We start from the raw sequence: 17,309 nt of genomic DNA on the forward strand, positions 1-17,309 counted from the left end.
TGCTGGCCGAGGGCACCTCGGCAGATGGCACATCACCCTCCACGCCCCTCGCAGGCCCCCTCGGGCCCTTCCGCGGCGCCCTCCTGCCCGGATGGATGCCTGATGATCCGCCGTGCCACTCCAGCCTCCCTCCCGTCCGCTCCCCTCGGTCACCCGCATCCTGTTTGGTGTCGGTTAACTCGGTGCCTGGTCTCTGAGCTCCCACAGGCCGGCTGTGCTGAGAGCCGGCACACAAGGCAAAGGGCATTGTTGAGAGGCAGCTTCTGGAAGGTTCCACCATGGAGATGACGTGAGTTCAGCTTTGAGAAAAGCTGGGCGGGGCAGCTTGAGAATGGGAGGGAGGAGGACAGGACACCTGGTTCCCACCAAACGTCACAGGGGACTTGTCAGCTGCCACCCTGGCGCTTGAGCAGAGGATTCCTAAGGCCACGAAGGTGCTACGGCCCAGAGTGAGACCCTCCCGTGGGCTGAGGCTCAGCGGAAGCCCCCCGTGTCCCGGGCAGCCCTCTCCCCCCGGGACTCGGGGCTCCCCTCACCGCCGGGCCAGGCCCCGCACCTGCCTCCGGGGTACAGATGTCCGACATCCCTAACTGCCTGCGCCCTGGCTGAAGCACTGTCCCGGGGGCCCCAACAGTCCACTTTGGACGATTTCTGGGGACTCTTCTACCGTCCGCTGTTCTATCAGACAAACAGCACGGGCTGGTGCCCTGAGAACACCCCGGCCTTAACAGCCCTCAGATGACCTGAGCAAGGGCACAGGGAGGAGAGCTCACCCAGTAATCCTCACGGACACAGCGAGATGAGAAACCAGCCCCAACCCAAGGGACAGCCCTGCAGGAGGAGGAGGGCGGCCCCCAGCCCTCTCTGGGCCGCAGCTGGCAGGCCTTCCTGCCGTCGTTGCAGGGCCAGCTCCGCCGCTCCCCAGAGACCCCAGCCCTTGGGGGTGCGCTCCCCGAGGTCCCGCCTCCTCGACGCCTGGCAGTGCTCACCCTCGGGGCCTCGTCACCCACCTTCAGTTCACAGCCCTGCTCTTCGACCCTGCGCTCAGACAGCTGGGGTGGGCTCGTCTCTGACTGATGCACGCATTTCACTTGGGGAGGCCAGGAACCCCGGGGGTTAAGGCAGGACTCGGAGACCCTAATAGCAGCGGTGATGGCAGCAAGGCCGCCCCGGGGAGCCCGCCCTGGCCTCTGCTCTACGTGGCTGCTCTTGTTTATTTGCCCCTCTGGTGACAGTTTCCTGGGGCCACCATCTATAAGTCACTGCGTGGGGCGCTCAGAGAAACAACAGTGTAACAAGAGCCCTCCCACCTCCCAGGAGCTCCCAGCCAGCAGCACCCCCGGGAGCCGTCAAGGAGGGAAAGGAAACGGGGCTGTCCTGGCTCCCAGCCAAGGCCCTGCTCCAGGAGGGCAAAACCTTCCTGTCTTAGTCTTGTTTCTTTGAGCTCATGGTCCCACACTCACAGTACCTTTCTTCTAACAAGGCTAATGCAAAACAGGATTTATACACCCACGCTCCAATACTCTTACGTTTGTGCTGAGACAGGAACATCTCACATCCCTGTGCAACCCTTTGTTTTCGGGATCTTAGTTCCCTGACCAGGGATCGAACCTGCGCCCCCTGCATTGGAAGCGCGGATTCTTAACCACTGGACCTGTGCAACCCTTAAAACAATTTTCTTTTGCTGACAGTACTGAGTCCAAAGCAAAAGGAATTAGTGACAGAAAGTAAGCAGCCCGGGAGACATACAGACCCATGGATACAACTGAAGGTTCAAAAACGAACTCACACTCCATGGCCCACTGATTTTTGACAAAGGAGTGAAGACAGTTCAGCAAAGGTGTTGGGACAACTATATATCCACTTGGAAAAGAGCAAAGTTGGACCCATATCTCACACCATACACAAAACTCAAAATGATCAGCTCTAAATGTAAGAGCTAAAACATAAACAACTTTTAGATGAAAACACAGACATAAATCTTCATACCTTGGATTAGGCAACAGTTTCTTAGCTATGACACCTAAAGCACAAGCAACCAAAGAAAAAACAGACAAATTAGACATCAGCTAAATTAAAACCTTTAGTGTTGTAAATGATACCATCAAGAAAGTGAAAAGATAACCCACAAAATGGGAGAACATATTGCAAGTCATATTCTGGCAAGGGTCTGGTATCCAGAGTAGATAAGGAATCTCGCAACAGTAAAAACACAACCCAATTAAAAGGTGGGCAAAAGACTTGAACAGGCATTTCTCCAAAGAAGGCACAGAAATGACCAATAAACATATGAAAAGATGCTTGATGTTAGTCACTAGGGAAATGCAAATCACAACCACGAAGGGATGCCACTATGTACCACCAGGATGGCTAGAATCAAAGACAAGATATGGAGAAGGGCTTCCCTGGTGGCGAAGTGGTTGAGAGTCCGCCTGCCGATGCAGGGGACGCGGGTTCATGCCCCGGTCCAGGAAGATCCCACATGCCGCGGAGCGGCTGGGCCCGTGAGCCATGGCCGCTGAGCCTGCGCGTCCGGAGCCTGTGCCCCGCAATGGGAGAGGCCACAACGGTGAGAGGCCCGCGTACCGCAAAAAAAAAAAAAAAAAAAAGACATGGAGAAGTCGGAACCATTCTATACCCTTGGCGGGAGCGTAAAGTGGTGCAGCCACTGTGGACAACTCTGGCGGTTCCTCAAAATGTTAAACACAGGCCCGGCAATTCCACTCCTAGGTATGTACGTTTGTGCCCAGGAGAAATGAAAACACATGTTCACACAAGGACTTGTACGTGACGTTCACAGAAGCACTATTCACAATGGCCGAAAAGTGGAAACAACCCAAGTGTCTATCAGCAGATGAACAGGTAACCAAAATACGGTGTCTCCAGAGAATGAACACTATTCAGGCACAAGAAACAATGAAGCCCCAACACAACACACAACACGAATGAAGCCTGAAGACACTGTGCTGAGTGAAAGAAGTGAGACACAGAAGGCCACACACCGTGAGAGTCCATGTGTATGAAATGTCCGGAGAGAAGCCCAGAGACAGAAAGCCGATCAGAAGCTGCCAGGGACCGGGGAGCGGGGCGGGGGGTGGCTGCCGACAGCGATGGGGTTTCTTTTCGGGGAATGAAAATGTTCTGGAATTAGTGGTGACGGTTGCACAACCTCATGAATATACTGAGAGCCACCAAGTCACACATTTTGAATTATATCTCAATTAAAAGCAGTAACCAGTTCACAGAACTTTCTCAAAGTCACTCACCCTGCCGGGAGCAATAAGGTTCTCTATGCCGACCAAGTCCCGCTGCAGCTCCATCAGCTTCTGGAGGTTCTCCAGCCGGACGAGGCTGTGCTGGAGTGTGGAGGTCACCTCCGTGATGGCCTTGAGGGCTTCTGCGTGGGGAGGTCCCTCAGTACAGGTGCCCGGGCAGGTGAGCTGGGGGTGGCATGGTCGAAACCCTCCACCCACCAGTTTGTGACAGGAACTGACAATTTAAAGGTGGTTTTAATTCCAGGAACATTGTACTCAAACTCCTCACAGGACTGCTAGGGACAGCAAGTGTGGGTCCCTGCAGATGACCTGAAACGTGGACTCGTTCAGCCCAAACTGCTGACTAGCCAACGCTCACGCTCGGTAAAGAGAAAGGGCAGAGTCTTTATAAACAACTATTTAAGGTTACGGGCAAAGCAGCGTCGCCCACCCTCATTTTACCTGTGCTGCTCTTCTTTCACATTTCCCCTAAAATGCATGGAAACGCTCTGGGCAATTTTGTCCCCTCCTTTTTGGCAAACACAAAACACTTGCTTTTAGGATGCAGAGGAAGGGCGCTGTCCACATCGTACGGTCTGTTTTGCTCCCTGTACGTCAGAAAGTATCTGATCTATTCTCAGGACACAGGGAGACCCGCTGGAAGGAAGGGCTACCTAGCTCTTCGTATTGTACTTTCAGAGACAGACAGCGGTGACCGGACCTGAGAGGCAGTGACTTCCTGCTCTACGTTTGTGCTGCAGCTGGAAGTCAGTCCTATCTGAGGTCACAAGGGTCAGGGTTTATTCCTTCGTCCCTCTCACCAAAGTCAGGAATGACAAAGCCCACCGACATCAGAAGCTTCCCCCAGGCCACGTGGCCCCCCAGGTGTGCGGCTCAGAAGCAGACCACCGACCCCCTGCCCTGGGCGCCGCGGGCGGAGGACGGGGTGCCCGCGGGGGCGGGGTGTTGGGCGCGCACTCACCGCGGCGGTCGGCGCGGTCCTGGTCGCCGCGGTCGGGGTCCTGGCCGGGGTCCTGGCGGTCGGGGGCGCACAGGCGGCGCAGGAGCAGCCGGTAGTGGCGCAGGCGCTGCAGCGGCTTCAGCAGGAAGGCGTTCAGCGGCAGGTAGCAGACTTTCTGCAGCTCGAAGTCCCGGCGCAGCGCCTCCAGCCTCCGCAGGCGCCTGCTTGCAGCTTCCAGCTCCGTCAGGACCTCGTGGAGCCTCTGGAAGTGGCGGGTGAGCGTCTGCGGGGCGGGGGGCGGCTGAGCGGCGGCCCCCGGGCCCCGCCCTCCCCTGTCCGGTCTCCCCCTACACCGGTCTGCCTCGGTGGGCATCACAGGGGACCCGCCGGGCTGGAGAAGCGCCGCCCGGCGGCCGCGCGTGCGTGCGGGCCCTAAGTTCACGCCGCGCGCCTCTGCCTCCGGGACGCGCTCAGCACCCGCCCCCAAAACCGGGGGCCTGGAGGCACGGCGGGGCCTCGGGGGCGGGGCCTCGGCGACGAGCTGGCGGCGCCCACCCCATCGGTCCCGGTCCCGCGAGAGCGCCGAGCGCTGGAAGCACGACCCGCGCCGCCGCCCGGAGCGCTGAGGCCGCAGGAGAGGCCGGGAACGGGCGCGAGCTCAGCAGGAGCCGCTGCACCGGCCCGCGGCTCTGAGGGGAGCCTGGCCCGGCGGGACGCAGCCCCGGGGGACCGCTCTTTATCCTGAGGAGAGCGTGTGGGGACGAGAGTGCCGGCCAGCGCTGCGCTGCGCGGAAGGCGGCTCTCAGAGGACGTGCCCTGAGGGGGGCGTGTCCCGAGGGGAAATAACGCTCGGAGCGGAGCGCGGGCTGACCTGTACGCCGTCCTCTCGGGACGCCGCGCTTCCTGAGGGGAAAGCTGCCCTGACTTGTGCACCACTCTCAGGGGAACGCTGTCCTGACGGGGAGGCCGGCGTCCACACGGCCAGCTGCTAGGTCGAGAGCCGCGCGCACACCCGCGCTACCTTTAACTGAAGCATGTTGCTGAGCAGGACGTCCCCGATTCGTCGGTGGTCGCCTGTGGCCTGGGCACTGGAAGACCCCTCCCTGGAGTGGAGACGGACAGAGAGACACGGTCAAAACCTCGCGACAGCCTGTGAGATACGCTTCGCTTGCTGCCAGTGCCATGGTGGGTCCCAGGCTCAGCAAGAACCTCTGAGGGCGAGGCCGTACTTGACAGAGGCAGTTGGCACATCTCAGCCATCCTCGAAATGGTGGTGACCGGGCAAAAAGGGGTCTCCTTTTAACCTGCTTCTGTCCTCTCCTCTGGAATAGGGTGAATGCAAGTGATGTTCCCTATGGACTAACGCTGTCTCGGTGCAACAGCGGCCCTTGTGAATTAGCCAGGAAGCCGGGAAGCTCCCGCGCACAGGGATGGTAACGCGGGCGGGGCAGCCTGCGGGCGCTGGGACGCAGGGCGTTACCAGAGCGCCAGCCTCTGCTCCACCTCGCGCAGGAAGCCTCTGTGGAACTCATAGATGGGGTCGACGTTGGAGAAGAGCAGGGTCATCAGGTCCGCAGGCATGGCGTCCGCCTTGACCACAGCGCTCCGGAACCACTGCCGGGAGAGCTCAGGGTGACCAAGGGACCTGGCCCCTGACGACACACAGCACCGGCCCCGGAGCCCCCACGACGCCAGCTCAAATCAGTGCCACGGCTGACCAGCCAGTTTTCACAACAGAAGAAAGCAATTCTGGGTGAAGAGCTTCGAAGGGATATATTCCCAGGTTCACAAAAAATCGGACCCAATATTCTGACCTGACGTAGACATGTTTTAAGGCAGATATATTTAACAGAACATGTACACATACACACACACGCAGGTCTCGGGGGGGGGGGATCCTGTGTCTCTGGCCCAGATTTAAGAAGTATTAAGAAAATCAAAGCAACAAGGGACTTAGGTTTCATACCACGGTAATAACTTCTAAATCCTTCAGGTATGTTCGCTCTGTAGCAAGAATCTCCTTTGCTATGAAGTAGGCCTCGTCCGCGGGCGCACACTGCAAGAAGTGCAGACAGCGTGAGCGTGTCAGCCGGCCACGTCGCCGACGGTCCTAGCACGCCAGCTCTTCTGCTCAAGTTAATGCTGTCACGTGATCTTCACGTGCACTTCCTGAGAGCGTCACTTCTGAGTAAAGATATAAGCCCCGCTGTATCGCCCCCAGATGTTCTTCTCATTTTATACTATTCCTTTTTGAGAAAAGAACTGCTGTTTAAACAGCAACATCCAGTGAAGCTAATCACTCACTTCGTGAGGAAACCACTGTTCAGGAGTCACTCACAGGACTGTAGCTGCTTAACAGAGACCCAGGCACAGCTCAGAGACACAGCGGGTTGGGTTCCAGACCACCGCAGTAAAGCTAATATCGCAACGAAGTGAGTCACATGGATTTTTTTTGTTTCCCAGTGCGTATAAAATTACATTTCCCCCATACTGTAGTCTATTAAGGGTACAACAGCCTTGTGTCTTTCCCTTTTTTTTTGGCCATGCTGCACAGCTTGAGGGATTCTAGTTCCCTGACCAGGGATTGAACCTGGGGCCATGGCAGTGAAAGCACCAAGTCCTAACCACTGGACCGCCAGGGAACTCCCACATTATGTCTAAAAAAACAATGTACATACCTTAATTAAAAACTACTTAATTGGGACTTCCCTGGTGGCAGAGTTGTTAAGAATCTGCCTGCCAATGCAGGAGACACGGGTTCGAGCCCTGGTCCAGGAAGATCCCACATGCTGCAGAGCAACAAAGCCCGTGCGTCACAACTACTGAGCCTGCGCTCTAGAGCCCACGAGCCACAACTACTGAGCCTGCACTCTAGAGCCTGCGAGCCACGACTACTGAAGCCTGCGCGCCTAGAACCCATGCTCCGCAACAAGAGAAGCCACCGTGATGAGAAGCCCACGCACCCAAACAAAGAGGAGCCCCTCCTCCCCACAACTAGAGAAAGCCCACGGGCAGCAACAAAGACTCAATGTAGCCAAAAAAAAAAAGCAAAAAGAACTACTTAACTGCTAAAAATACTAACCATCACCTGAGCCCTCAGTGAGTGGCAGTAGTAACAGCAAAGCTCACTGACCACAGATACCACAACAATCATAATAATAATGGAAAAGTTTGAGGTATTGTGAGAATTATCAAAATGTGACACAGAGACACAAAGTGAGCAAATACCATTGGAAAAATGGTGCTGGCAGACTTGACACAGGGTCACCACAAACCTTCCATTTGTAGGAAAAAAAAAAAAGCAGTACCTGCGGAGCGCAATAATACGAGGTCTGCCCATGCGTGAACGTATGTGATTAGCAACAGTTAAGCCTAACTCACACATAAGTCATTAAAATTGCCAAGCGATGTACGTTTTATCTGTGCCGGCGGTTAGAGCCGGCGGCTGGCTGACGTGGCCCAGCCCCGGGGCTCTTAAACCTGCGACAGGGCCGCTGACCACCTGCAGGGGCCACAGGCAAGTCAGCGGTGACAGGACCCTCAGGAGCGGGAAGGGCAGCACAGCGCTCCCAGCGAAGCACAGGCCTTGTGCCCACCTGGGCTGGGGGCTGTGTCTTATCCCTGCAGGGCCCCACCCCACTCTGAGCACACCTCAGAGAGCTGCCTCCGCCTCGGTCAAGGTCGGTGCATGGCCTCTCCTCCACTCTCTCCTACCTGGCGGACACCTGGTCCTGCTCCGTCCCTGCATGCTCGCCCCGCTGCTCTTCCCCGAACGGAGGATTTAGGGCCGACCCTCCCACGTCTGCAGCCATGCCAACAGGCACCTGGGACGTGCCCAGGAACAGAGGTCCCTGCCCTCGAGCTGACAGCCTCCCAGGCAGGAAGCAACTCCAGCTACCGGGGAAGTGACCCAGCTGGGCAGCAAAGCACACGGAAGGACCAAGGGAGCAGGTGGGGTGGAGGCTGGCAGGACAGACGGCTGCCTCCTAGAGAGGGCGGGGCCAGGAGGCTGGGCGGTGGGGGCCAGCCCAGAGGTCAAGGATGGGGGGCTACAAGGTGAGCCAAGTGGTCACCGGCGGGGCGGGAAGGCAGGGTGTTTGAGGCCTATCTGAGCACATCGGGGTGCACGGGGCCCAGGATGTGTCTGGGGGCCGGGGCTGGTCAGGAGGCACAGGGAAGGGAGAGGCAGGCTGAGGGGTGGTGACCCTGATGGTCAGGGTCTGGGTGGGGGGAGGTGGCGAGTCGGCCGAGGGAAGGAGTGCGGCAGGGCGAGGGTCCGAGTCTGCAGGTGACCCGTTCGGGGAGGAAGGTGGGACCGGGTTTGCACCGTGGGGTCTGAGACTTCTCCCCGGGGCCCTGGGGAGTTTAGGGAGGTCGCGGCAGCAGAGGCCGCTCCTCCTGTGTGTCCCGGAGGCCACTGCTACGGCAGCCGCCCCCTCAGCCGCGGGGACACCAGGAGGTTCCGCCTGACCCTTCACAGCCTGTCCTGCTGTCCTCCCTCTGGGACTTGTGTGTGGAGCGTCCGTGGGCTGCTTCTCACGCCAGCTTTTCCCACAACACTGGCAGCCACACGGTACCATGGCATCTTCTGGTGTCCTGCCCCGGACACCTGCAGGCCGCCTTTCTAAACTTCATGCTCGTCAATTCTTTCTTTCTGGGCTTTGTGCTATTAAAAAATGACTTCTTCAAATCCACTGAAAAATCACTGAGCTTGTGTGCTCAGTGAGCTCTCTGGGGTCAGAGCTGCCCCAGGAGGCCCACGGTCCTGGTCTGGGAGGCTTCAGCCCTCCCTGCCTGGATCTCCCTGTGGCCAAGCGTCCTGGCTCTGGTCTGGATCGCGGACACGTCGCACGCACACTGCCGGTGAGCATTTCCTGCCTGGGTCCCCACTGAGGCCCGAGACCAGCTCCTCTTCCCGTGGCGGGTGAAGGTGCCCAGAGAGACGCTCAGAAACAACCACGGCAGCGTCACTGCTGAGGTCACAGTAATACTGCAGGTGCCAAGGGGATGCCAGCAGTAGAGAGGTCAGCAGCAGCTCGTGGGGGGCCAGCCTGGGTAGCCAGGGCCAACCCCTGATTTCCAGAGCAAAGAGCACCTCTTAGGAAACTCAGTGGAGAGACAGCAAAACAGCTGCTGCTCTGCCAGCCATACCAGCAAGCAGACCTGCCCGCAGGCCCCAGGTCAGGGCAGAGGGAGAGGCCCTGCTTTGTCCCCACAGAGCCCCGAGCGTGGTGCCCACACACAGGCAGGGGAGCAACCCCACCTTCCCTTTCAGGCCTTTCCAATACTGTGCGTCCCCACCAATTTCTATTAAAAAGGAGAAACAGCACAGTAAGTGGGAGACACAGGAAGGAGGAGGGATTCCAGGAAGCAAGCTGGCACACGGGCTCCGAGGGAGGGTTGGGCAGCTCCCCCGCACTCCCACCCCCAGCTGGGCAGTCAGATGCCGACGCGGGAGCCCAAGGCCTGGCCAGCTGAGGCCAAGGCTTCCAGGACCTGCCAGGGGAGTCATCAGGAAACCTGGGGGTCTCCCAGCGTGCATCTGGGGGGCCAGGGCCTCGCTGGCGATGCTTCAGGCTGTGGCCTCACCAGCGAGCGGGCACGTTTCTCTGCCTGGTCCGTGGCGCTCTGCCTACCGACCTCACTCTTCCCCTGCAAGTCCACACGCCCAGCCCCTGGGACGCACCTCCAGAACGCCTCAGCCCCCAGCCCCACGGCCTCGCCTGACCCCCAGGCCTCCTCCCAGCAAAGCGGGGAGGCTGAGGCCCCCAGGTCCCCGGGATCCACAGCCCCGCACTTGGAACCTACGGGCGCCAGGAACGTGAAAGGAATGAGGAGGCCCGTCTTGGCGCAGAGGGACCCCGAGCGCCCCGGAGGTGGTGGGAGGGTCTCGGGACTGGGGAACCCCCAGCCCCTGCTGCCCAGGCCCCCAGCAGCAAGCCCCCCGGGGGCGCCCACCTTGTGTCTCAGTTCCTCCTGGTCGTCCGTCCCGGCTCCGCCAGCGTCGCTGAGGACGGGGCTCAGCAGGGGAGAGGAGCCCTGCTCGGCTGGGCCCAGTGGGCTCAGGCTCGGTGGGGTCTTCCGGGTGGAGGGAAGCTGAGGACTCTCCACGGAAAGGCCTGGAAGTGAACGGGCGATGGAGCGAGAGATGAAGAAGGGCAGACCCAAGGGACAGCACCTGCCACCAGGCCCTTCCGGAGACACGCAGGCCTCTGTGTGACATAAAGCAACGGTGAGAACAGGTGACAAGTGAGAGCCCGCTTCCCCAGAGAACCTCCAGGGCGGCTTGGCCCGGGGCTCTGGTTCCCGGGGAAGATGCAGGCACAATAGAGCCAACGGGGAGGAGGGAGTGCACGTAAGAGGCCAAACTGACGCTGACTTATCTGGAAAAGAACGTGTATTCTAAGGCCAGACCCATTAACCATTCACTTAAAACACTGGATCACACTCGTCATACTGTTTTCTACTTCCCTGAATTGTTCGTTAGCAAGGATTTTATTCTGATTTCTAGAATCATACCACAAAAGTAACTTAATTTTTTCCCCTTCTGAAAATAATGTTTGCTTTTGACCAGACTGAAGCCAAAATTCTGGCCTCGTTCTATTTCATCCAACATTTTGTGATCAAGAAATTCTCTTTTCTATGTAAAAACATCCTCAAAGGTTTATTTCTAATGTTTTTCTATGAGAGAGTAGTAACTATTAAATGCCACGTTTGAAAGTCACCTTAAAGCAGAGTTTTAGAAGAGACGTTTAACTGTTCAAAAGCAATTTAAGATAGAAATTTACCTTGGGTTTATAAATGTATAGCGTTTTAACACCCAAACTACCATTATCTCTAAGTATGATTATTAAGTCGGTTTACAAAACGCTAGAAGTAACACAACGGGTTTCAAAACGAGATCCTTTCACACTGTGATTGGGGACCAAATGCAGTTACCCACGGTGACCAGTTTATAGACCCAAAACTTAGTTTATTCAGCCTAAAGCGTGAAGTGTGTAGGAGGCAGGCTGGTGCAGAGAGCTTCCTGCTGGCCAGGCTGCCACACACATAAGCCCCTGCAGCCCTCCACCGTGGCCTGAGGGCGGGAGGGAGCCCTTATTTTCACATTGACAAGTTCAGAGCTCTGGGAAGCCGGGACCTCACCCAGGGCTTCTGGGGATGGGCTACCAATGCCAGATAGCAGAGCTCTCCTCTGGGATTCTCACAACCACACAGATTTAAGACACAGAGAAACGTTCACTGACATTAGAAAACCTGGACAACGTAAGGACGTGAAATTATCGGAACCAGTTTTATTAAAATCTGCTTTTATTACACATTTAAAAAAAGCTAAGCCACCTTAAAAGAGCGTGCCTTGCCTACGTCCCCTCCCCCGACAGGCCTGCACTGTCACTTCTCCAGGGACCAAACCCAACAAGGGCTCTGGGCTGTGCCCGAGGCATGGCTCCTTTGACTGCAGAAGAGGCTCGTTTCCGGCTGAGCTGTTCAGGATCACACTCCAAGGTCCGTTGTGTCCCTAAGTAGCCCGCAATTGCATAATGAGACACCTTCACACAGTGAAAATTCAGAAAAGATGTAGAAGCTACTAATAAGCTGTCTACTTATTCTTCCAGGCGTGTTGCTCAAGGTGTGAGAACCAAGACGCTCACCCTCGGTGGTTCTGAGAACAAGTCCACGTGGTGACCCTCGCGTCTTCCCGCCCCGCACAGCCCTCCTGCCCGACGGAAAGCTACTAGTGCACAGTTTACCACAGAGTTCTTGCAAAACCTGACTTTATTTTTACATAGCAGAAGGTGACAGGTGAGGAGGTGGTGTTAGCTCTGAAGTCTCCTGTGACAAGGCCAGGGTGGGCTCGGGGGCCGACAAATGGGCCGACGAACGGGAGACCAAAGCCCAGCAAGTGACCGCCTCGGGACAAACAGCTCGTCTGGAATAAACTGTTTTGGTTCTAGGAAGGTTAAAAGCCATCATTTGATATTATCATTGTAGACAAGGCTGCCCTCACATCTGCAGGTTCCACATTTGAAGACTCAATCAATGAGGACGGAATATATCGGGGGGGGGGGGGAACGTTCCAGAAAGGTCCCAAAAGCAAGACTTGAATTTGCCGCTCTGGCAACTGTTTACACAGGATCTTACGTCGTATTTACAACTATTCACGGAGCATTTACACTGGATTAGGTGTTGTACCTAATGTAGAGATGATCTAAAGTATCCGGGAGCACGTGGGTGGGTTGTATGCAAATACGACGCCATCTCACATAGAGACTTTCCTGTCAGGGGTTCTGCTATCGGTGGGGTGCTGGAACCAATCCCCCGTGAATACTAAGGGACAACTGTACTTACTATTTCACAAAAATTGTCAACTCACAATTTAGTGGCTCGATTAAAAAGCACCACAGACATTAAACATTTGTTTTTATTAAATCTGTCAGCCGCATCAAAACGTAATACATCATACCTACATCAAATTCTGTCAACACAGACGCTACGAGATGAAGCGAATAAATCTGCAAGGAGCTGTTTTCAAGCAAGTGGCAGTAAACGAGGCTGCTGGACTGTCGTGACGCCAGTGACGCGCGGGCCCTACGCCCAGAGCGCGCCCGTGGGGCCGTGGTTCTGCTGGCCAGTTCCAGGAGCGGCCGGGGCGCGTGAAGGCTGCTCTGGACCGTGTGGTGGCGTGACAGGCTCTGACCTTAGAAAGCCCTGTCCACGTGGACGACCTGTATTAGAATGCACACCAACAGGCAGATTGCGTACGCATTTTTAAGATGCTAAATGTCAAGTTTTAGGTGCCACAGAGTATGTGTAGCCTTAACTGACATGGTGAAGAATCTTAAATGTTTGTAAACCCAGACCTCTGCGTCCAAGGTCCTCTACTGTCAAACAGCCAGGAGGAGTCAATGTTGCTCTGAGTCACAGGACCCGCTCACACGTAGGTGGTGCGCTACTGCCCCACCGTGGCACCGAGAACCACCAAATCCTTGCAGACGAGACAGGTTTGGAAATGCTTCCAAAAGGAAATGCTTTGGGATGGGTGGACAGCTCTCCGTTTCTGCTGTCCACCCAGAGTTCACAGGCAGCCTCTGCTCTCAAAGGTGCAAGGTTTGACCGTCTTCAAAAAAAACACTGCAGGGCTTCCCTGGTGGCGCAGTGGTTGAGAGTCCGCCTGCTCATGCAGGGGACACGGGTTCGTGCCCCAGTCCAGGAAGATCCCACGTGCCGCAGAGCAACTGGGCCCGTGAGCCACGGCCGCTGAGCCTGCGTGTCTGGAGCCTGTTCTCCACAGCGGGAGAGGCCACAACGGTGAGAGGCCTGCGTACTGAAAAAAAAGAAAAAAAAAAAAACACTGCAAAGGTAAAACTTTCGTTTCAGTCAGTCAGCAGTGAGCCACCCTGGGAGATGATTTTCTTTGTGGCATTCTTTATTTCCAAACATTTCTAAATATCCATCTGAGAATTTTTGACATCGTTTTGAGAAGCGCAGTACCGTGCTTTGTGTAACCTCCTTATCGTCTGACCAGGTGATGAAAGAGAAACATCACATTTAGACAGGAAGCTCAGCTACTTTTATTTCATACCTTTAAATTCTCTTCTTCAAAACTCTGTAATAAAATAAACAATTTTGAAACTTTTTGCCTTATAGCGGAGCAAGAGTCAGCTCCAGTTTGGAAAGTTCAAGGTCAAGTTTGAAGGTTAACATGACGGAGGGAGTGTAAGATCTAGAAGCTCCCTCTGTGGCTGGAACAGTGATCACTAATCCCATAAGAAAAGGGAAAAGCTGATTTTTCCAAAGCACCCAGGTAAGCGTGACCCTGATCAGTCGCAGGAAACCACGTCTGGCTCCACTTCTGAACTAGGACGTCACGAGTCTCTTATAGGAAACATGGTTCATAAAATAAAAGTAGGAGGTAAAGAAGTGGCTACTCCGAGGGGCCCAAGGTCCAGCTCACCCCTTCCTCCTGCTGTGTGTTCGTCTGTCTCCCAGGGCTGTGACGGCTCAGTCTGGAAGCAGCTGTGGTCACCTGAGACTCAGGGGGTGACGTCTACACGCATGGCGCACCCAGGGGCATTTTCCCGAGTCTTCTCTTCTGTTTCCTTCTAAGCAAACAAGACTCCTTCCTTGTTAAGAGAAACGGGGGTGGCAACCTACAACTCATTCACACTCTGGGCCACTTGTCCAGATGACGCTCGCCAGGTGTGGGGTCTCCTCTGCGTGACACGTGTAGGTGGTCCAGGGTACACGTCCTTGTTCTAATAAATGACACATTTTGTCTAAAGTTTGAGAAGCTGTGACTTATGGATCTTCTGAACTATTGGAGCGATGGAGGCAAGGGCCCCGAAACAAACTATTCAAGTAAACTAGGCAGTGTGGAGGTGACGTGTGTTAGGAAGGAGGTGCAGCCTGAGTGAACGTTCTTGGAAGTAAAGGCCACACAACTTTTACCCTCCTAACTGGTCACCCTGTGCATCCACTGGGTTCGTCACGGAGGTGTCGCCACCTCATCCCCACGGGGGTGACGGCAGTGGGGGCGTCAGTGAGGGACGGGCCGGTGTGATGGGGGAAGAAATGGAGACCCCAGTGATCCACTGTCCTCTGCTCTAAGGGGGGGTCCCCCAAGGGAGTTCATGCCAACAGGAACCTTTCTAGACACTGCCCGCCACCTCCCGCCCCCATCACACTGGGCGCCAGGTGCCTCGAGACCCCAGAGGGAGCCCGGCCCCCGCCCCGAGGGGCCTGCGCTGCCCCGAGCACCCCGTCCTCAGCCGGCTTGCTGCAGCCACTGCGCAGGAGTGGGGCAGCCCCGAGGCCTGAGAGGGGCCGAAGAGGCAGACAGCTCCGTGGATGCAGCAGAAGCTCGCGGCAGCCGAGGGGGGGCCAGGAGGGAAGGCCAGTTCAGAATCTGAGCAGCTGCCACACTTCGGACCAGGGATTTTATCAGGTGGCGTCTAGCTGACTGCGGGAAAAAGGCAGTAAAACGGTCTCATTTTCGGAGTTAAGAAGCCAGCAGCACGTGCTCTGCACACTGTAAGCCCAAGCTGCCAGCGGCCTTGCTCTCAGCCGGCACCTTGAGGCTCATGCGGGCCCAGGGCCAGCAGGCCACTGGCTCTCCTACATCCCCCTCTGCACGCTGACCACAGGGGCCACGAGCCCGAGCGGGGCCGCTGAGAAAAGCAAGGCACTTCCCCGACTGGCCTTCCATGGGGGCGTCGCCACCCACAGCCGGCATGAGACAGCCTGTGGGCTCCATGGGGCCAACTGCCTATGAAGACAGATGTCGGTGGTGATGTGAAAAGATACAGGGCTGTTTCCAGGGTTCACCTGACACATGAGATAACCTTCCATGGGTGTAAATCAAAACTGTACGCAAGCAGAGGGAAAGGAAGCTAAAAAAGCCATCAAAATCCATAGCAAATATTCCCTTATTTTATTGAGTAAACAAAGAGTTCTGAATTAGTACATATCTGCAAATTTATAAACGGCAATTTCAACGGGAAACGAACTTTCAAGAACCACAAACCAGGCAACGTCAATGTGTCTTTAAAGAATGAACGAGTTCAGCTTTACAGGGAAATGCCACCCCCTTTTCTCCTCATTCCTGGGGACATAGATACGTTCACGCAAAAGACAGCATCCAGGGTCACGGCGGGCAGGGCGCTGCGTGGAGAGACAGTCCCACAGCGGCCCCCGCGCCCCGGCCAGCTGTGACAAGCTCTGTCACTTCAGGACAGGGGCCGGGGCGCGATCCCACGAGTGAATCCGTGGCCTTGAGAACAGACACTGAAATGCCCAACTTTAAGTGCCTGAGAGAACGTTAACATTTTCACCTACGAAGTAATTGTTCCAAGAATGGATTTCTTTCTGGTGCTCCCTGAACCAGGAGGGAGCAGCGCACCCTGAAGACGCGCAACTGGCATCCCTTGTCACACACACGTAGGGTCGTGGCCCGTGTGCGCCACAGGACCGGAAGCACAGCACGCCTGGTGCTCAGCCACCCCTCCAGAGCAGCAGGTGAGAAGATGCCTGCGGTGAAAACCACACCCACAGCACCAGAGCAATTAAAGGACTTTGCAAAGTGACGACCTTGGGGATGATCAAAGTTCTCCACGTTAAACTTCTTCGTGCGGTTTTCATTGCCCATCCCTCCATCATTACTACCATTTTAAAAACGCGTGTTAACTGGAAAAAGGAGTCCTGCTCTGACCCCGCACTGAGAGAGCTCCTGTGTGATGTGAAAAGGCACACACGGGACGCGCCGCTTCCTGCTTTAGTGCCGTCAACCTGCCTAACGTGAGGCTGTGCTGTCGTTAGACCCTGGAAACGGAAAGACAATCATAGACTTGATAGCTAGTAAACATAAACAGTCCACGTAAGTGGAGTGCGTCACTCCAGGGGACTTGGCGGGGACGGCGGGCACCGCCTCTGGGCTGCGGTGACAGTGCCGGGCTCCCCCGTGGGCGGAGCAAAGCGCACCACGGTGCGCTCTCAGCGGCCGGCGCCGGCGTGAGAAGGGCTGCTCCCAAGCCTGTGGGTCCCACGCCAATCTGCACGTTCATCCTGTAATCCGGGTCTACGGGGCCACCCTTCCAAGGTGGTGCCACCGCATAACGTGTTTTTCAAATAAAAGGCAATCACAACGAACAGCCTTCAGCAAACCCAGCAAAGGCCGGCTGCTGGCCTCACTCAGAACCATGCTGGATATTTTAATGTTTCCTGTAAGCCAGCTCTTACTAGACAGAACACGACAGTGCCACTGCCTGGGCTACAAGCAGAAAGACCGGACCTGTAGGATCTATCTTTCAGGCTCACTTTCCCGGTTGCCGAAGGGTCCCCTCCGGGAGGGGGCTCCTCCCACTCGAGTGAAGGGGAAGAAGGGCTGTGGGCAGAGTCCAAAGAAGCCACAACTGATATTAAAGAAATGGTTTCAATATAAAAGAAAGCTGTAAAATTAAACATACTGTGAACACTCTGGAAAAGGAAAGTTGTTCAAAATTTCTCCAAATCTGACCAAAAAGCTAACCCTGAATCTGAAAATAACACCTTCACCAGCAGTGTCCACAGAGCGTCTGGGATGCTGGGCTCGTTCTAGA

The 17,309-nt window shown here is 55.9% G+C and overlaps 1 protein-coding gene across 13 annotated transcripts in view; it reads right to left on the reverse strand.

The window, feature by feature from the left end:
• Positions 1-17,309, reverse strand: part of FARP2 (FERM, ARH/RhoGEF and pleckstrin domain protein 2) — a 91,865-nt gene that overhangs the window by 7,569 nt on the left and 66,987 nt on the right. For 10 of the 13 annotated variants that reach the window (XM_029224624.1, XM_029224622.1, XM_029224623.1 and 7 more), the window contains 6 exons: positions 10,174-10,334; positions 6,182-6,271; positions 5,696-5,829; positions 5,237-5,318; positions 4,237-4,498; positions 3,267-3,397 (listed from right to left, as the gene is read on the reverse strand). In XM_029224624.1, the coding sequence (XP_029080457.1) occupies positions 3,267-3,397; positions 4,237-4,498; positions 5,237-5,318; positions 5,696-5,829; positions 6,182-6,271; positions 10,174-10,334 (860 nt within the window). Of the gene's footprint in view, positions 1-190; positions 2,024-3,266; positions 3,398-4,236; positions 4,499-5,086; positions 5,319-5,695; positions 5,830-6,181; positions 6,272-10,173; positions 10,335-17,309 lie in introns of those variants that run through there. The other 3 variants (XM_029224630.1, XR_003793836.1, XR_003793837.1) reach the window with 3 other exon arrangements.

The sequence above is a fragment of the Monodon monoceros genome, unplaced genomic scaffold (assembly GCF_005190385.1).
Source record: "Monodon monoceros isolate NGI ecotype Baffin Bay Population unplaced genomic scaffold, NGI_Narwhal_1 Super_Scaffold_16, whole genome shotgun sequence".
NCBI classification, from domain to species: Eukaryota; Metazoa; Chordata; class Mammalia; order Artiodactyla; family Monodontidae; genus Monodon; species Monodon monoceros.